Source organism: Ambystoma mexicanum, chromosome 6q, assembly GCF_040938575.1.
Source record: "Ambystoma mexicanum isolate Mex_15411 chromosome 6q, UKY_AmexF1_1, whole genome shotgun sequence".
NCBI lineage: Eukaryota > Metazoa > Chordata > Amphibia > Caudata > Ambystomatidae > Ambystoma > Ambystoma mexicanum.
The window spans coordinates 599,842,080-599,863,374 of NC_090937.1; the positions used below are offsets into that span (position 1 = coordinate 599,842,080).

The following is a 21,295-nucleotide window of genomic DNA, read 5'->3' on the forward strand; positions in this document are numbered from 1 at the left end:
GCAAGTTTAAATAGTATTGAAATATTCCTGAGTAACAGTGCTTTTCCAACCTCCTCCTCCACCGAGCAACACCTTCCAGGTAAGTGCCTGTGGCCACCGGACAAATCCGGGGCCAGAGCCTCTGGACAAGATACTCTTTGTTTGTTTGTATGACCCGACTCCCCTTTGCCTACCCATACTTTCTGTTTACTAAACCCTGTATTTCCTCCCTTCCCACACGCCCTGCCCTCCTCCTCTCTTTCTTTGATAAGCAGCAGAACTCCGAATGATACAAACATCCTAGTAGGAAAAATATAAGTGGCACAGTTTGAGCTGCACACATTTGTGCTGGCTTGTTTATGTGTCACAGAAGGGTAACTCAATTGTATTATGGCTTTATACCAGAATACATCTCTTTGTGTTAAATGTTTATAATGGGTCTTGTTTCCACAGGGTTTCCTTAACCAGAGGGGTGTGTGAAGGCTGTGTCCTTGCCCTTTTGTTGCTTATTTTATACATCAATGGGCTGATCAAATAGCCTCCATCACTTGACATACCATGAGTCAAGGGGTGTTAAACCCTTTTACCTCTATCTGCTGATGAAACTGTTATCTTGGCCAACACATAAATTGTATTAATTTGTTAACCAAGTTACTTGGTTCCTTTTATAACTCATGTAATAAACATGGTCTGATTATTAATTGAAGCAAATCGAAAAGTATGTGTTCAGGACAGAGGGAAATCATTTAGCCAAGGTACCCTAGAAATAGAGCAGAATAGAACATGTATGCAGTAGGCACCACTAAATAGTTCACTGATATGCAACAGTTAAGTATAGCCAATTCTGTATATTCGCTCATTGAGACCATACAAATGGGGAAAGAGCGCTATATAAATAACCACATATTCGGTTCACCCGAGAGACCTGCATTGGGAGAGCAAACTCACAACTACTTCCTGGCATATATCCTGGCATAAACTGGGTGAGCCCATGTGGAAGACCACGTCAACCATATTTCAGTTAAATATAAGTATGTGCAGTTCCGTTATCAATGTAGTACATGATGTGCATGTAGACAAGTTCTTTGATTCCAGGCGCAGATATGATCATTCATCCAGTGCATCTCGGGTAATAGTGTCCATCTTCAGGGACATTTCTGTAAATAACGATGAGCACAAGGCAGCGGTTACCTGCTAATGACTGTTGTTGTCAATGAGAATTATTAACGGTCACAACAATGCGGTAGCTTGGCTTACTTGCCTCGACTTTTTCTTTTTATAAGATACACTGAAAAAGTATAAAGAGATAGTGTAAGGGTAAGTAGAATAGTGTGGATAAACATATACTCTGTTGATCAGAATTGGTTGCACATGTTTGAAAATCTTGTGATTCCAGGGTGCTGTGAAGAAACCTATTCCTGGAGGATTATTCTAAGTCAAATGATAATAATCGAAGTAGGTTTACAAGGAGTATCAATTAGTGTATGATTTCAGTTTTCCACAGACAGTTCGTCTATACTTGACGATGGCGGTGGGCATGGGAGGAACACTAAGGGGGCAAAGAGTAAGAAGTAAATGGAAAGTGTGCAATAATAGGGGTAAAGTGGAACAGACCTTTCAGATCGGGGTGTGCCAGAGGTTCCATGTCTCTTTTTCGAATGTATTTACTGATCGGGTCTTTCCCGCAGAGTAAATACCTCATACATGGTAGCTTGTCCCCTCGCTGCCCATGCCCACTCACGCTTCCGCAAAGGGGGTTCCCACCATCCCCACTCAACCTTGCCTCAAATTCACATGAAGGGGGTTCCACCATTTCCCCCTTTTTCCACTCTTTACACCACAGTCCACCCGCAATCCCAACCCTCAACCGTCACACCCACATTTACCTAAGTCTCCCACCACAGGTCTGCTTCATCCGCTTCTGCTCCCGTGCCATCCCTTCGTCACCCTGCCTCCCAAATGCCCCCTACTTGCCCACTACCCACCCCACCTCTGGACATAACCAGCCTACACCTCTGCCCTCTGTGTGGCTCTGTGGCTGTGTCCTCCTGTGCCTTAGTCCTCTTCTCACAGACCCACAGCTCCCTAATAACCCCTCACTCTGGGCATCCCTATCCCTGCGTGCATGCCCGTTGCTTATTGGTGATGCCTTTATCTTAGTGCCCCCTCTCTTGAAGCCTGGTGTCTATTGGTCAGTAAGTCAAAGGGAAGGCTTCCATGTCTGTTTATGTGAAAAAACCCACTCATAAGGTAATTTGGAGTAAGAATTTAGCTTGTTGGGCAGCTCATTCTTACCACCAATTTAGTTGAGTCGATTTAGCGCCTGTTTTAGAAATCTGGGATAAGCATTTACATCTCTATTAACTATGTTCCGGTGGGCTTACCTGTGACTTAATAGACAGGAGGGTGCAATACTGGGCAGCCTTGTGCATATTGGGCAGTTCTGTTTCCCATGGAGCACCACTGTGCAGCATTCGGTTTAAGTGAGTCCTATTATGCACTACTGTGCAATATTTAGACCAGCTGTGCTGTGGAGCTCCACTTTAAAACTGTATCTAAAATATATGGCTAGTCAGTCATTATTTCAGAAAAATAGTGACCAAAAATATACACAAAAAGGTACCATTTCGCTCCACTATATGTGTTGGGTATAATATCGCCATTATGAAGTGGATGCAGCGTGCAGCGTGGCGAGGGTGAAAGAGCACTGGCAGAGCAGAAGGAGCACTGGTTTGTGGGCAAAGGAGCACTGCAGGGAGATGGACATGGAAGACATAGGGGGTAGGGTAAGTCTCTCTTTCTAATCTTTGGGAGTTACATAATGGAACTTATTGTATCTGCTGTTTATTTGTTACATTATGGATTATTACTTTGCAGGATACATTGTATTTTTGTTTTTTTTTATTTTAGGGAAATAATGTATAATGTTCCCTGTCAGTATTGTCCAGGATTGGTATTTGCTAGGTGGTCTGATCCCAGATGGTCTCATGAAAATAATGTTGGAAACCTGAACTGTCCATGCTTGTCAGCTCTCATGAGTTAATCGTGAATGACATTTGTTGAGAGTAAAGTCACTCTTGGAACTCCAGAGTCTTGGGTCGTGGGAAAGATGTGTTTTTTGAATGGTGTGGGTGGAGCAGCTGCTCAGCATTTCTCAGAACAAACGGCATGCATATATGCGACTTTGGTGTCCATAAGGCATTAGTAATCAACAGGGTAATATCTATCAGAGCCAGCTCTCCCAAGGGATCAGGGAGGAGCCATGCTAATGCTGGAATCAACAGGTGGTACTGGCCATGATCCAATTGACCAATCCAAAGCCCTTTACGCTTTGCTGGCCCGCTGATTGACCTTAGAGTCTCTCAAACATACCTCTGCAGTAGCTCTAGGAGAAAGCTACTCCTCTCTATAGCAAGACCTACAAACAATAACCAAAGTGTTATGCCTTTCCAGACTTTGATGTGGGGACCATAAATTGGTTGTTTAAAAAACTGGATACATGTTCTTTAGACTGCACATTATTAATGTGAATGCTGTAAGATGTTTGCACTATGTAGCTTTTTAGTCTCCTCGTTAGTTGAAATGAGGTTGTCTTTCAATACATCTCATGATGTGCCTCCAGAAAAGATTGCACACATGTCACTGTGCTGAATATGAATGATTGCTCCATGGTCCATGTCAAGGAATTCAACTGCCATCATGACACTGTAATATGTCAGTAAAACAAGTTTTTTTGTTAAATGCCTTCAAATGCTTGCTGTCACAGCAGATTGATAGTTGAGTCTCATATCAGTTTCTCTATAAATCAGCATGGTTGTTTTTGACTATGTCAGCCAATCATCTTGCAGCATTTAAACAATGTAAATCTATGTGATTCACAAACTAGCATCAATGAACATTGTATAGGGCTAGACAAATTCCTGCTACCCAAGGTAAACGTCGAGCAGGAGACAAAGGTTCATAAGAAGGGTCAGGGGCAATTTTCTCATTACAATGCCCTATAAAACATTCATACATGCTACTCTAGCAAATTCATAGGTTGTACTAGGGTTTTAAAATACCCCCTGAAGTTCTGATTTAGAAAATGCTAAAGTAATGCCTGCCTTTGCCTGATGTTGTTGCTAGGCATTGTTAGTTGTCCTGCAGCATTTCGGAGTGGCCAGTGGGGCATGGTTATTTCCTAATGGGGGATAATTCAGCCATAGTCTGGGTTGCAGATTTTTACAGAGTAGATAGTGGCAACGATTGATGGCTGTGGCCACTGGCGATGGCCCTGGATAAGATAGACTCGAACAAAACCCTTGAAGTTCAGTGAACAAAATGTCGTTAAGAGATAGTTAAGATAAACCAGTGCATCACAATAAAACCACTCAGAACTCAGAACCTCCCCCATTGCTCCGCTCATCAGCGCATATGTATGATCACAGCAGTAACAACAATAACATAGAAAAGGACGTTTCATGCATTTTATTGCAATAAACTGGTTTATATGAACTGTCTCTTAACTAAGGTTTTTTTTTGACTAAATACTAAATGTGTCCTGAGGGCAAAATGGGGCCAATTTCTTCGAACATACATGTGTGTCAAGGGCAAATATATCGTTAAAGGGACACATACAACAAACTGTTGCTTGATCCATGGCAAGAGAAATATGTCTACCAAATAGACTGCATCCCCAAAATAATACAGCATGAAATGAATATTCCATGCACTCGACTCATGTGATGCCCATGTCCAATTTATCACACAACTAACTGGAAAAGGTCAAATAATACTGATACACCTGTTCCACACAGCTGCCACATACCTACTGTACAGTAACCAGCACACACCAATGTGTCAATACATTGCACTTAATCCAATTCACGTGTCCGGCAAACTAAACATTACTAAAGTGATGTTGACGTTCCTTTGCATCTGTTCTATTTGTTTATATAGGGGCACCTCATGGCAACAATGCAAGCAGTGAGGAGCAGCTGGACTATGGACTGAACAGCACAAACTTCTCGGTAAGGATACATGCTTTTGCAACCAGTGCCTGTGGAATTTTGTGAGTTTGCAGAGGATGGATTCAGCTTATTTTCAGCAAACGTGCTGTGCTTTGGCCTTACGCCTGTTTCCAGGTGTGATAGCCGAGTCTCCGGAGATGCCAAAACAGCAATGATCAATTCGCCCCACCTCCAGACCCTCTAAGAGTCACTACTTGCACCACTACAGCTCCACCGGCTCCCTTTGGAGCTTCATGCTGCCCACTCAGGTCACTCGACTCCCTCCACCTGTTTAATCAATGTATCAATGGTTATTATAGCTCAGATCCCACTTCCTCGTCCTATTGATGTGCGTCAACAACACCATCCCACATCACGCAGTGAAAATAAATCCCTGTTTGGAGGATTTGGAATGTGCACTATCAAATATTTAAAAAAAATCAAATTGCTTATCTCCATCAAAGGTTTATAATAATGAAAGTACAGTTACATATTCCTTTATCATATTTGTATGTATTGGAGCGAGCAAAGTGCTTTTAACAGAAGTGCTCCAGCAGTAGAAATCCATGACTCAGTGTTTTACAAAAGTACAAGCAATGAGCATACAGAATCCGGTTAATTCAGTGGGAGGGTCTTATATCTGCTTATACTAAATATATACATAGTCAAAGTTGGGGAAATTGATCATCTGATCATAGGAATGAGAAAATGACACAGAGGAAGAGAGGACGATGATTCAAGAGAGGGCATGTGCCTCTTCAGGGCAATTATTAAGTTTGAAGTTGTGGAAAGGTTCTCAATCTCTCGGGAGATGGAAGGAGCAGAAGTCGGAGGCAGTTGAGGAGATGATCGAGCGATGATGCTGAGAAGGCTTTGGGCCCGATTCATGGAATATTTGCCCGGTTTAAAGTGAATTTACACTGCTGAAAAGTGACTTTGCAATGCGGACAAAAATCCTGATTCATAGAACCGCGCAAAGTGCATTTTTGCAGCGCAAAGTCCGGGCAAAGTCAGTGCATTGTCATTTTTGCAGTACAAAATGGCTTTGCTCCGACTTTGCACGTCAAAAATACACTGAGTGAAACAGGGCTTGTGTCGGCAGTGCAAATTCACTTTGAACTGGGCAAATATTCCATGAATAGGGGCCCTTTGTGTGTGAGATTGCAAGAAGGAGTGTATAGTGAGATAGTCAGCATGATAACGGATGGGCAAATATGTGTTTCAACAAAAAGAGTAGAAGGAGGAGTTTGAAAAGGGTGGCGTTGTACATAAAGAGCCAATCAGCATAGAGGTGGTGAGCAGAGGTGGGAGAGAACTGAGTTAGATCAAAGAGGTGGGGTAAAAGACTAGATTCAATGATAGAGTAGGTGGAGGCTGGAGCAGTAATGCAATTTACCAGGGTTAGAGTAGAGATCAGAGTTAAGTAGTGTAGAAAGTGAGACAGGAATGTATTTTATTGATGTATTAAAGGTTGAGCTGGGTGGATGTTGAGATAGAAGTAATTAATTGATGGCGTTTAAGATGGCTGTCAAAAAGGACCCCCCAGACTGTGTGCAATGGGGCAATCGGTGGGAATATAAGTAGAAAAGAAAAAACTGAGCAAGGATGGGAGGATTATTTAAGGTCAGGACCTGGGTGAAAAAAAACGAGGAGTTTAGCATTAGTCAATTTAATGCCACCAAATGATTAATGGGCAAGAGAAAGTCAGTGACGCAGGAGCATAATTGTTGTGTGAAGAAGGGGTAGGTGAAGTAGATTTGGGTACTATCAGTAAGGAAACTATATGAGAAGCCAAAGGATAAGAGGAGTTTGTAAATTGTGAATTTCAGAGGGTCCAACATAAAACCTTGAGCAACCACTACAGAAGGAGGTTTAGCAGTGGAGTTTGGGAGAAGTCCACAAGGTCAGAGGCAATCTATGTGAGGGCACTGTCTTTGAAGCCAAAAAGAGAGAGAATGAGGTGGATAGATGAGGGGGAGACAGTGATGAAGGCAGCGGAAAGATCTTAGAGCATGAGCAAGGGAGCAGCAATGATCAGTACTTAGGAAGTTGGGGAGAACGCAAATGCAGGTTACATGGAGTATCTGCTCTGGAACTCAGAGTAAAAGAGGGTAACTAAGTTCATTAACTTCCAGGTAGAAGGTCATGTGTGTGAATACCAAACAGGAAGAAATATTAGAGTACTGATGAAGAAGGAGAGTGTTGGCTGGTCTCTTAGGGTAATAGTGGGCTCCATTAAGATGGGAATGACTGTAGCCACCTAGATGATTTCAGTAGACAGCCGGTAAGTGTTGCCACATATATACAACACAGTTGGCTAATCATAAAATATTCCTTATATGGGCGAACCTGATTAATGCGCTGGAATGCTAGTGTTTTCAAAATGGATGTTTCATGAAACTCAAAGGGAGTGTGAGGCACTTCCCCAGCATCCCACGGCATAAAATTAAGAACATTTAGTTTCAAGTTTCAGATGCGCTCAACCTAATATATCAGTAGAGGTATAGTTTAATATACAACAAACACATTAGTCTTGATCTTAGTAAATGTATTATTTATTGGCAATTAGTGCATACTATGAAAAAATATTCATCTTAAGAATGTTGAACCAATCTTATTTCTGACAATTAACCACGAGGCAACACATGTTTCAAGAAATACATCTCTTCTTCAGGGCTCTAAGAAATGTACAAGTGGTCAACAAATAAAGTCTTCAAATAAAAGTATTTCAATGTTGTTAGAAGTAAGTGTGATCACACATTTTTTTTTTTAAATGTACTGACAGTTATGTCACTATTGTCTAAAAGAATATCCAAATTAGGTTCAGTTGATAATGGGCTGTTTCAAGAATTGGGATTTTCTCCATATATGAGAAGATCTTCAAAAGGTAGATCCATTCATGGTAGATCAAACACCTTGCTTTAGGTCAAGAATCACATGTTGTACAGACAATGATTGCAACCAAAGTCGCCTGTTTTTCCACGTCATTGGTAAGATGGACATTCAGCTAAATTTATAAACTAGCCATGTCCCCGATTGCACGCTTGATAGTATGGAGGCTAATGATATGGTCTGCTGACTTCCCACTGCGGACATTAATCCAAAGATTTTTGCTATCATATATGTAATCTGCACATTTCTAATATAGTTGTAATGGAGATTAGTCCTAGTTCTAACTTGATAATAGCAAGTGGGACAGAAGGAGGAACACCCAGCATGTGTCTCAATAGTGCACCATCCAATTGCTCCAGCCATTTATTAATCGTTTTTTCCCAGGTCTCTAAAGAATGGAACAGATGCACTTTGCTCATATGCCAAAATCAGTCCATAAATACTATATCCATTCTGGGAGTGTGACTAGTGAATAATTGCACCAAGCTTTCTATGTGCTTTTGTCTCAATTAACGTGAGCGTATCACGCCCCATGCATGTGTCTGATATTAATGATCCCCAATAGGTATAGGTTGGCGTATTTTTTATTACCTGGTTTTCTACCTTATTACTAGATTGTTTTTCCTGGAGAAATCTGGTAAGGTTGCCAAAGATCTCTTAAGGCCCACTGAAATATGGTCCAAGATAACTATATCATCTGCATACGATAATACCGGAATGTGCCTTAAGTCCCATTTTGGGGGAAAGTTATTGCACTTCTCCAGTTCGGTATGAAGGTCAGCCATGTAGAGGTTAGAAAGCTTGGGGGTCAAGACACACCAATGCTTCAAACCTCTACCCGTACTGATGAAATTAGTGAAGCTGCCTGTCCCTTCTAACCAAACCCAGACCGTAGTGTCCATATAAAGTTGACAAACATGTTGAGTATGCCATTATCCAATCCCCACTTGGAGAGCTTTGACCATAATTTGTTCCTATTAACACTGTCAAAAGCTTTACTATAATCGACATAGAACACGTATAAGGAAAGGCCTTTACCTTTCATAGCTCTACCAATAAAGGTGTGCAAGATCAATAGGTTATGGAGGGTGGAATATCCACTATGAAAACCTAACTGTGTTATGTGGAGGATAGTATACTTTTTTGACCAGGCCTCTAGTGCTCTAAGAAGTATCAAAGTGAATATCCGACAGGAAACATCAAGCACCATGAGGAGGGAATAGTTGGCAGGATCGTCTCTAGCTCCATCTTTGAATATCGGTGTCATCAATTATTTTTTTTTCTCCATGATTCACCTATTCTGTTTATCTCCACTTTCTTAAGGAAATAGTTATAGAAAATTACTGCACAGGTGTGTGTGTCATCCTTGACAGTTATGCTTGGTTGGCCATCTGGGCCAGGAGCCCTGGATCCTTTAAGAGATCCTATAAGTATTTCAATATCTTCTATGTCATAATCTGTCAAGTCGGATTTTTGCGTTGGATTCTGACATTTGAAATTTCCTGTTTTAGCATATAATTCTGACATGTAAGCCTCCCACTTGTCGGTTGTCACACTAGTTAATAAAGCTTTATTTGCTCTGTTTATGTGTCTGCCATTTTTCTCCTTGACTATGTCAGTGGCACTTTGAGTACTAGTATTTTATTCCTTAGGTAGTAAACCCCTTCAATAAGTAGTTTCTTCTTCTCAGTGTAAATATAATATAAGACAATAATGTCCAAGCCACCAAAGGAGTGTATATTGACAATGAATAGGCCAATGCAGGTCTGCATTGTGAAAAGCTCAGGCTCCAAGAGAGGGGAACAATGGTGTTTCATTGTATGTCACATTAGGCTGGACACATACAAATAATGTGTATTAAATCTTCATTGCATTGTGTGCAAAATCATCAATTTCTCACATTGCCCTCAAAATTTATCCATTTAGCCCTAATTGAGCTCAAATGAATTACATTAAATCTGGCTCTAATAATGAGGCTTCATCAATGTTTGTAGTTTGACAAGGTTAGATAACTAGCCAGACAAGTCAAAGTCAATAGTACATAATCATGGTTTGAGGGTTTAACAAGTTCTCTCTATCTCTCTCTCTTTCTCTCTCTCTCTCTCTCTCTCTTTTTCTCTCTCTCTCTCTCTCCCCCTCTCTCTCTGTCTCTTACCATGTATCCTAATAATTTTCCTGTGTTTTCAATTCCAATCTTCATATTTAAATTGGACAGATCCATGAAATAAGATGAAACTTGTAATCAATCTAGGTTGGATTTATAGTAAAGCAATTAGGGAATACCTGGTTTATTACCTTCTGAGTGTAAAATATGAGTCAGACTAAGGAGTGTTAGAGATTCCTTTAGATCCAACTCTGGACCAATGATTAATTGGTTCAATACATAATTCATCCTCTAAAAAGGAGAGACCAACTTTGCAATGAGCCGCAAAGGTAGAAGCATATTCAGGGAACCCAAGTGTCTTTTTTAAAAGGTGTTTTCATGAACTTATAATGATGGTACCTTTAAAGGAGCCCACAATTCTGCAACGTATCTAGCAGTGGTCTTAGCTTAAGATTTCCATACCCTTAATATCATGTCCACAGAGTAAACTTTATAGATTCTGCTAAACTGGAAGATGTCTCTCACAGTCTTTGCAAATTCTGCTGCTTGCATTTTAAAGTGGCATGCCCCATTAAATTTGAAAGTAAAGAAGACACCCAAATAATTGAAGGAACTGGTAGCACTTAAAGGTTGACCCTCAACAAAAAAGCACTGTAATTTGAGTTTTTTTTTCTTCATTGTACAGACTATACCTGCTAATTTAGATGCATTTTTTGTCAGGTAAAGGTTATCCATGGAAACACAATAAAATGAGATGTTGGGTGGACATAGGGCAACCTGCGATTAAAACAGTGTCATCGGCATATGTGAGGATTGGGATATTGAAGTCACTGATCTGAGGGGTATCAGCCCCAAAGATGAGAAAGGATTCATGCAAATCGTTGATAAATAAGGATCAGCCCCACAGATGAGAAGGGAATCATGCAAATCATTGATATATAAGGAAAGCAGCAGATGATGAAGGACACAGACCTGCCTGACTCTAGTATTATGGGGAAACCATACTGTGCAATGTCCATCATTGCTGGATCGGACACAAGCCCTCGTACCAAGTTGCAACAAGGTCAAAATTGTTACTAATTCCTCTGGGCAATTAACAGCCCAAAGGTTTGGCACTGTTAAACTTGTTTTTCTTAAGGCTGTGCTCAAGTCCATAAAAGCCATTGGAATGGCCTCTCATTTTTGATAAACAAAGAGTTTGATATAACAAGATATAAAGTCAAGGCTTGGAAATCTATCCCAAAGCCATCTTAGAATCCCAATTGAGTGTGCGTGACAAAATATTTTCAGAATCCACCCAGGATTGTTACCAGGATAATATTACATGCCAAAATATATTAAAGAGATTGGCCAGTTGGCAGGTGGTGTAGATCTTGACCCCTTTTTGTGGAGTGGATAAATATTAGTACGTTTCCATGACTCCGGGATTCTCACAGTTTTCAACATATGTTTAAAATAATTAAACCGAAGTAGAGCCCAGAAATCTTCTAATCTGCAGGAAAAGGTTGGCTGCAATGTCATCAGGGACCAGACTTTTATTTAGAGCCTGTCACCAGACAGCCTGAATGATTTCTTTTGTTTAATTTTTATTTTTTTTATAATTTTTATTTTTGTTCAGAGCGTTACAACAGTACTAAACTGGTTGGCAGTTGGCGAAGCACATCGATCACAACAACATAGATACATATAGGTTGCATGTTTTCACATTGCACAACAGTACTAGAGTGGCGACGTCGGATTATCTTCTCCATCAGATATCATATTACATAAATATAGCCTGAACAGTGCCCATATATCTTTGGGGCGGCATCTCGATGGTAATGTTATAATAAATTGTTCCTCCAGTTCGTTAATCATTGACAAGTCTTTCAAGAAGTCCAGCTGCTTTGGAGGATGTATTGATTTCCAACATTTCAGTATATTACGTTTTACGACCACACAGGCCAAATTAAATAATCGTCTAGTGGTGGTAGCGGCTTTACCGATATCCCCAAAGAGATAGTTCAGTGGGGAAGGTGTGGCAGGTACCCCCGTGATGTCTTCCAGGATCTCCGCCACCTCCCCCCAGAATGTAGTGACCGGTGGACAGGCCCAGTACATGTGAAAAGAGTCTGCATCAGGGGCATCGCATTTAGGGCATTTTCCTGTGTGACCTTGTACAAATTTAGCTAACTTAGCTGGGGTATAGTGTACCTGGTTAAGAACCTTAAACTGAATGAGCCACAGCCCTGAGTTCATGGATACATGTTTGGTCAACTGGCAGTATCTCAACCACGTGTCTTCACCCAGTTCCACCCCAAGGTCCCGTTCCCACTTCCCTTTAAAATCATTGCTTGACTTGGAGTGTGTTTGAACAAGGTTGTAGAACGCAGACAGACTTTTACTATGTCCACCTGGTTCCGTCATGGCTGCAATACATTCATGTGTGGCCGGATCCTCAGGGAACGAGGGCCATTTAGCGGCAAAGGCAGCCTTCATTCTATGAAACTGAAATCGCTTAAGGTGATCTCCACCCACCGGCCCAATAAAATCGTTGAGAGCACAGTATTTCCCTTCCGGAAACATATCTCGCATTCGAAATTGCTTTTGTGGGTCCCAAGCACCTTGGAGGGCCCTATCAAACGTGGGGCTTATGCCTGGGAAGTTCCATAGTGGCACTTCTGGATCATACAGGGTTGTAAGGGCGAGCCTATTGTATATCATAGACCATGCGCGTACAGTGGCGTTGACAGGGTCATATTTGCCTGGCTCTTTTCGTTTAAGATCGAACATGACCGCTCGTAGTTCTATAGGGGAAGCTGCAAATCTTTCCAGAGGGATGTGCGGAGCAGTGTCTTCCGGATCAAACCAGTGTCTCGCAAAGTGTGCCTGAGATGTTAAGTAATAGAGTTCGAAGTCCGGGGCTGCGATCCCACCCTTTTCAAAGGGTTCTGTCCATTTCAACCTAGGCGTCTTCTCTCCCCATATGAAAGTGGTGGTTAGAGTGTTGAGTTTATTAAAGAAGGCTCTGCCCGGCCAGATCGGTATATTGCAAAAGAAATATAGGAGTTTGGGTAACACAGTCATCTTAAGTAAGGATATTCGACCATACAGGGATAAGGGGAGCCTATTCCAGGATTGTAGTTTAGCTGTAAGGGATTGTAAAAGTTCACCATGATTTTCCGTGTACAGTGTGCTCCAGTCTTTTGAAACCATGATCCCCAAATAGCGGATGTGTATGTGTATAGGTGACCATTTGAATCCATGTGTATCCGACATCTCTATAGTACTGGGCGTGAGCGGGAACAGTTCCGACTTGGATACATTGATCTTGTATCCCGAGTATTCGGAGAACGTCTCAACCTCTAACATGATTGGCCGGGTTCCTAATGTATAATAGGGTATCGTCCGCATATAGGGAGATAATTTGTGGTTTCCCAGTCATGCGAAGGCCTCTACATGCATGGTTTTGTCGGACATATTCAGCCATGGGTTCTATGGTAAGCGCAAAAAGGATTGGGGAGAAGGGGCAGCCCTGTCTTGTGCCTCTACCCAGATGAAACAGGGATGACATGGTTTGATTGGTTGGTATTTTCGCTCCAGGGGAGGTGTACAATAGCTTAACACAGTTGACAAAGTAGGCTCCCAACCCAAATCTGTCAAGGACCTGAAACAGATAGACCCAGGAGACAGAGTCAAACGCCTTCTCGGCGTCAAGGGAGGCCGCCACCGCGTCTGCCGCCGGATCTATATGTGCCATAACTCCGAAGAGTCTGCGCAGATTGAGAGCGGTAGGTACAAAGCCCGCCTGGTCAGGATCCACCAGTATCCACCAGTATCGGCATTTAGGGCAGCAGTCTGGTGGCCAGGATTTTGGTAAAAATCTGTGTTAATAAGCGAAAGGGGTCTATATGACCCCATATCATGAGGGGGTCTACGAGGTTTAAGCAGCACAGTTATGACTGCCTCTCGCATGGTGTCTGGTAGTATACCACATTCCATTGCTTCTTCCCAAACTATCAGTAAAAGAGGGGCGAGTACGTTGTGATATTCTTTGTAAATTTCGGCGCGGAGTCCGTCAGTGTTATGGGTGTATCCAATAACATGCGCGTATCAGAGGTCAAGGTCGGGAGATCAATAACATGCAGGTAACTTGCTATTTCTTCTTTAGTTTTGGTGTCTCTATTAGAGTATAATGCTTTGTAGAATGCAGCAAACATGTCATTGATTTCTTGTTCACCATTTACTATGTCCCCACTAGGCGCCTGGATGGCTGCTATGGGGGGGTGACCATGCTCGGTTTTGAGCGTCTGGGCCAGAAGTTTCCCTGCTTTATTACTTTCCCCGTATCTACGAGCTCGGATCGGGGCAGCCATATACTGTACCTCCCTTGCAGCAAGTTTATTAAAGTCTGCCAATGTTGTGTGGATATCTAGAAGGGCCTCATTACTATGTGTACAGGTGTATTCAAACTCCAGGAGCTCGAGTTTGGCTTCTGTGGTATCCAACTCTAGTCTAACTGTTTTAAGTAATCCTGTAGTTTTAGCCATAATTGCGCCCCGAACCCACACCTTAAATGTTTCCCATAACGTGGTGCACCGTTTCACCAACCCCTCGTTTAGTTGAAAAAATTCCTCTATTTCGGTACGCAATGATTCACAGACATTCGGGTCTCTAAGTAGGGCAGGGGGCATTCTCCAGCGTCTGGCCCTGAGGACAGCTTCATCTACACTAAGAGTAAGTGACACAGGGGAGTGATCTGAGAGGGTGCGGGGGTACATTTCACAATGCTGGACCATATTCACAAGTGTGGAGCTCATTAACGAGTAATCAATTCGGGACTCTGAATCATGCACTGATGAGTAGAATGTGAAGCTCTGCTCTAGGGGGTGTAACTCACGCCAGATGTCTACCATAGTCATTTGTTGCATTATTTGTCGTATGGCCAATGCAGCTCGGGTTAAGGGTCTGTATGACGTTGTAGACCTGTCAAGAGATGTGTCAAGGATTGTATTGAAATCTCCCCCCCAGACCATCTTCAGCTTCAATTAACATAGTATGTATAGCATTATAGAATTCGGGGTCATCCATGTTGGGGCCGTACGTGTTAACCAAAACCATATTCTGCCCTGCCAACTCTCCCCACACCAACACATATCTTCCCTGTTGATCAATCTTAACGTCATGAGGGCGGAAGCCCAGTTTCGGATGTATTAGGGTGAGGACTCCTCTGGATTTGGAGGAGTATTCGGTGTAATATCTCAGAGGGCCCCACCTAGACAGGAAATTGGAGCAAACCTGCCCTAGTGCGTGCGTCTCCTGCAACAATATAATCTGGGGGCTATGTCTGGTAACATATGCTGCGATTTTCCTAGATTTAATTGGGTTGTTCAAACCTCATATGTTCCATGAAAAGAGTTTAACACTTACAACTTTGTCACTCAGTACCATAATATAATGTCAATATCAATGAGTGAAGTAGTTCGCCCGTGCCACAAACCATAACTGACGCAACTGTTGCAACCTGACTCTGTATTTTAAAACATTTGCCAACTATGGCAACCATTTGTGCCCTTCCCCAACCCCCACCCTCACCATCAACCCCAACCAGATGATGTATCCCTTCCCCCATAACCTGTGGAACGTTCCTGAGGGTCGCTGGTCGCAGTCACCAGGCCTCCATCAGTAGAGGCTCACAATCCCTACTTTTCCAAAACAATATCAACTGGGGCCGCTATACCCAAGAGGGTCAGCCACATGACTTGGACAGGATGTTCCCATAATCTCAATTCAGTCTGCTGAGTCCGGGATGTCATCCCCCCATCGCGGGGGCCTATTCGATCTCGTGGATAATGTTCCGGAGGCATGCGGATGGACGACTCAATATACGAAATGGCATCTGCCGGGTTCTCAAAGAAATGTGATCTGCCTCCATGTTCGATCCGCAATTTCGCCGGGAAGATGAGGGCGTACGGGACACGGCGCAGTCTCAAGAGCTTTTTGGCCTGTTCGTAGGATCTGCGCTGCATCTGGACGCTTGTCAAAAAATCAGGATATATGTGGACCTTTTTGCCTTCGTACTGCAGAGAGCCCTTTTCCCTGGACAGCCTGAGCACCGTGTCTCTGTCTCTATAATTGAGTAGATGGACAATGATCGTACGCGGTGGTGCCCCAGGCTTGGGCAGTGGCGCGAGTGTATGAGGAGCCCTCTCAACTAGAAAGTGGTCAGAGAAGGATTCCGTTCCCAAAAGGGTTTTCAACAGGGCCTCTACCTGTCTCTCCATCGGGCCCTTGCAGAAGGATTCTGGAACGCAGACAACACGGATATTGTTTCTCCTGGATCTAGATTCAAGGTCCTCGCATTTTGCTTGAGTGTTGCGCAATTCACCCTTAAGCTGTGCTATATCCCGGCCATGCTGTGTTATCGTATCTTCATTAGTACTGATTCTGCTTTCGGCCTCTGTAATGCGAGAGCTTTCCTTGCCCACTCTAGCCTTGAGGGAGCTGATGTTTGAAACAATATCGTCTAACTTAACATTCACAGCTAGGACCATGGTCATAAGACGGTCTTCTCTGGCGTCATGCCCCGTCTCAGCAAGTATGTCATTTTCCATGGTTGTGGCCGCCGGCGTCCCCTGAGGTTGGGAGCTGGCAAATGATCCATTCGGCCAGTTTTTTTCCCCCCTGCGCTTTTCTTCTCGTATCGGCCCATGAGCCGTCTTTACAGAACAAGGACCGTTGACGTGAGACAGGCCAGGCTCACACGATGGTGAAGTATCGTTCGCGCAGTTGGTTCTATTACAGTACAGGGTGAGTGCCGGTATATCGACTCTCAAAACCCAAAGGAGTCGTTTTGCCAGTATAATATAGCGCAAAGTCTAGGGATGTATTGTGCTCTCCCACATTAATCAGCGTCTCCGATAGACGGGTAGAAGGGTATGCACTCTGATGCAGCTGGGTCCATGCACTTTCAAGCCCCTCACCCTTTCTCGTAGCGCCAGTCGGGACCTGGTTGGCGGCAACCCCACAGAGCTAACTGGGGCCCTGCGTGGGAGACCTCGCATCGACCCAGCCGTTGTTCGGGAGGTGGGCAGTAGCAGCAGCCAATCTTCGTCTTGCAGGGGCCTCGGCATCAACACACACGGTGTGTGAGCCTCGGTCTGGCGTGTGACCCTTCCGGATCTCAGGGGCGGCTTGTAGTCAGCCGAGCGGCCGCCCCGCAAAACGAGGCTCAGAACTCAGCCGCGCCTCCACGGTTTCACACAGGCTTTGCACACAACGTGCAGCAAGAATGCCGGCAACAGCAGCTTTAGTCGCTTCCTATCTTCGCGGCCCCAAAAAGGATTAATTTATGATAAGGATGTCCTAGGGATCAGAGCACTCCAATCAGGCGGCCATTTTAGTTGCACGCAACAGCGCCCCAGCCTGAATGATTTCTGAGAGGATAACAACGATATCAGTACCTGCCCAGGCAGATCTTAATCTAGCTTTGTCTAAAGAATGGGCCTTTGCTTTGGACATCGACTCTCTTTTAGCTAATCAGCATTTTTCATCAACCGTATTTTAGGCTAACATTAGATCCCCTACATGTTTTGTATTTTTCAAGGAATACATCAGGAGCTAAATTTACTCTCAATAGTGGGTACATTAAAGGCAGAGTCTTTGATGTTATACTCTATTGCAAGGCCAAATCCCTTGCTGGGTCCCAATCCTTCTTTTTTTGGCAGAGGTAGTATATTCGGGAAAAAGGTCCTATTATTGATGGCACATTGCCAGTTTCATTTCAAAACAATAACGTTATGGTCACTGTACAAGTTGGGAGTTAACCGAAAGTCAAGTTAGGACTTCCATCTATTTATCAAAAAACAAAAGTAATTGATTGTAGATCGGTCTTGATGGCCATTAAAAGTAATGGCCCCAGTCTATCAGAAAAGAAAACACCATTAGCGGTTCAGAGTCCACACTCAATTAACCAGGTGTATAATTTGAGTCCTCCCGCAAACAACCGCAAGTCTAACATTTACGGCGTAATGACATCATATACACTATCCTCAGTACTAATAAATTCTACAATCAGTCACAAGTCAAGTAGAGTTAATTTCTGATATTACTTATGATGGGGTCAAGGCAACTGCCACGACCATGAGGTCCGCCATAGCAAGTCAAAGGCACCTGCACATTAAGGACTGGCGGTCAGAGTTGCACCAAAAGAACATAACAATGAAAATTGCCTTCGAGGAACAGATGCTCTTCCGAGAATACATTACGGATAAGTCCATCATGTTTTTAAAACTGAAAAACACACAAAAAACTTAGGCAGACTACAGATCTGAGATCCAGACCCATCTGCCCACCAAAAGGTCTTACAAACTCCAGTTCCTGGGGCAGAGCTCCTGTAAGCGCTCAGGAAATGGACAGAAGTGGCAGGCACAACATCCTTCACTTGCAATGAAAGAGAAATACAATTCCATGCTCATGGGGGACCCCTTCAATGGTTCCAGACCAAATGGAGCCAACTTTCTAGAGACCCCTGGGTCAATAGACTGGTTCACTAAAGTTACAAAATAGATTTTTCCTCAACCTTGTGCCCCTCAGGAATCATACGTACTCAGCTCTCCGGGGTTCAAGTCATGAATTAAGCCATCAGCAATGCAGGAAATACAGATGAACTAGGCCATCAGAAGGGGATCAGCACAGGAAAGAGGGAATGAAGTGTATTTGATTGTGTTCCTAGTTCCCAAGCCATCAGGGAAAGTACGAAATATTCATTGACTTGTGAAAGTAAATTCGTAATTTGTTGTTCGAGTAGTTCAAAATGGAGTGTCTCTAGTGCATGCTCATCATTCCCTTGGTATAGGAGAAGGGCTTTTGGGCTTCACTGGATCTCCAGGGGGCCTATTTCCATGTTCCAATCTGGAAACCATATCAACAGTTTCTGAGGTTCTCGATAGGCACAAAGCATTTTCAGTTCTGAGCCCTTCTCCTTTGTCTAAAATCAGCCCTCTAAGTCTTTACCAAGGTTACAGCCCCAGGCACAACCTCACTCCATCTCCAGGGAATGACGTTGCATCCACATCTGGATAACTGGCTCATCAAGGCTCCCTACCTGGATATCCTAGTATGGCATTTAGAGATGACCTGATCCACAATACAGGCAATGGGATTCCTCCTCAACAGAGCTCATATGCAACCATCACATGACTTACAATTCATTAGGGGAACTGTTGTGGACAACAAAAGGAAAGGTAATGCTACCAATCAGTGGAGCAAACAAACTTCACAAAAATTCACAGAAGTTTCTTTCCCAACCCCATGCTACAGCAAATGGCTTCCTCCAAGTACAAGGACATACGGATTCCAGTGTCCTCCCAGTACCCTGGGCCTCCCTCCATATAAAGCCATTCCTGATTCATTTTCACGAGTTCTGGAAAGAAAAAACTCTGGACTTCTTTGCCCTGGTCCCATTGTGCCATCACTTTGACAAGAACTGCAATGCTGGCTGGAGTTGCCAACCACCTGAAAGAATTCCCATTCACTCAATGTTTGCAGAAACATTTTACCACCAATGCCAGCAAGCTGGTCTGAGGACAAAGGTGCAAATTCAAGTCCACCAGGAATTATGGATGGAACAGGAAGCAGGTCACAGCTTAAACTGGGGGGAGCTAGCAGCACCCTCCAGACCCCTTGGAATGTTCTCTGAACTCCACAGAGGGAAGTCACTTTTCTTGCAGATAGACAGCCCTACTACCGCGTCCCACATAAATCAACAGGTGGACTGGCTGCGCTCAAAATCGTTAGGCATATTGGAACATAAATTGGGGAGCTGGGTAGAAAGAAAACTGGTAGCACTCTGTGCTGTGCATATTAGCGGGCTGGACAAACTAAGTGCAGACAAGTTGAGCAAGGTTTTTCCCTCGACAGAATGGGTGTTGAGGGCAGAGGTTTTCCAGACCATTTGCAGGGTACTAGTGTCATCAAGAGTAGACCTTTTCCATCCCCACAGAATGCAAAAGACCTATGTTTCTGCTCCAGGTTTCCCACTCCTGGTGCCTGGAGAGAGGACAAGATGTTGAAAGCCTGGCCTGATGGCCAGCTTTATGCATTCCCCCCACTCCCACTGATACCAAATGTTCTGCTCACAATCAGGAATTCAATGCTGGAAGTCCATTAGTGGTCCCGTTCTGGCCTCTCAGGGTTTGGGTCCCTCTCCCCTTGGGGCTAGCAGTAGCTCCAATGCTTTCCCTCCCCACTAATCCGGATCACTTAAACTCCCCTCAGGTTTTGGTCCTAACAAATAAACTAGCCTGGGGTCATTACGATTGAAAGGGAAAGACTGCAGGATAGAGGTCTGTCCACAGAAGTAGCCCATTACATAAAAATAGATAAGAGGCCCTCTACCCTAAAGGCATATCAGAGCCACTGCAGTAATTGTGATGTATGGTATAGGCTTAGGGGAATCTCCACATCCACAGGTTTTGTGGCAAGCATCTTTCAATTCCTACAGGAACCTGGGCCTGGCGTTTTCTATACTAAGAACACAGTGGGCAGCCATTCAGGGTGGGCAGTAATTCAGAACTACAAGACCCGTCAGTCAAACCCCCAGCTGTGTCAGTTTTGCCACCATGGGATCGCCCCTTTGTCCTCAGAGCCTTGCAGTCACATCCTTTGAGCCGGTGGTGGATGCCCCCTAAAATAATTCTTGATGTAAAGAACGGTCCTTCTGGTGGCCATCACCACAAAGGGTAATTGGGAAAATCTCTGTGCTTTCATGTGAAGAGTGGTTTGCCTTGAGGCCTTATTCCTCAGATGCCTCCCTAAAGTGATTTCAAAATTTCACAGGTCACAAGTAATTGTCCTTTCGTTCCCAACCCATCCTCTCATGAAGAATGACTATGGAGCAAGCTAGACGTCCGAAGAGCTGTATTGGCCTATTTAGAGAAGACTAGTTCCTCTAACAGCTTGATTATCACCTTTGGGGGGCATCACCAGAGAACAAGGCAAAAGTCCCTATGATTAGACGCTGGTTAGGAGATACCATCTCTCTAGTACATAAGTCAATTTGTTCGGAACCTCCTTCAGGGATTCGGGGAAGAACAACTCCTGACCAAGGACTATTACCAACGGACAGGCATACTGATGCACAGACCTCAACTCAAAAGTACTGTGCTACTGTTAAAAGATGCCAGTCCATATGCTGGCTACTCACAATCTGTACAGCGCTCTGCTGCTCTCGCGCTAGGTCCATGCTTTATTTATTTATGTATTTATTTGCATTTGTTAAGTGCACTAAACCGGGAGGCATCAAGGCGATGGTTACAGGTTACGACAACAGGTTACAGACATATCAGGTACT

General features: G+C 43.6%; 1 protein-coding gene across 2 annotated transcripts in view; it reads left to right on the plus strand.

Annotated features, from left to right (window-relative positions):
• LOC138516158 (EF-hand calcium-binding domain-containing protein 14-like) overlaps positions 1 to 21,295 on the plus strand; it is a 483,644-nt gene that overhangs the window by 245,896 nt on the left and 216,453 nt on the right. For both annotated transcript variants that reach the window (XM_069631076.1, XM_069631075.1), the window contains exon 3: positions 4,918 to 4,988. In XM_069631076.1, the coding sequence (XP_069487177.1) occupies positions 4,918 to 4,988 (71 nt within the window). The remainder of the gene's footprint in view (positions 1 to 4,917; positions 4,989 to 21,295) is intronic.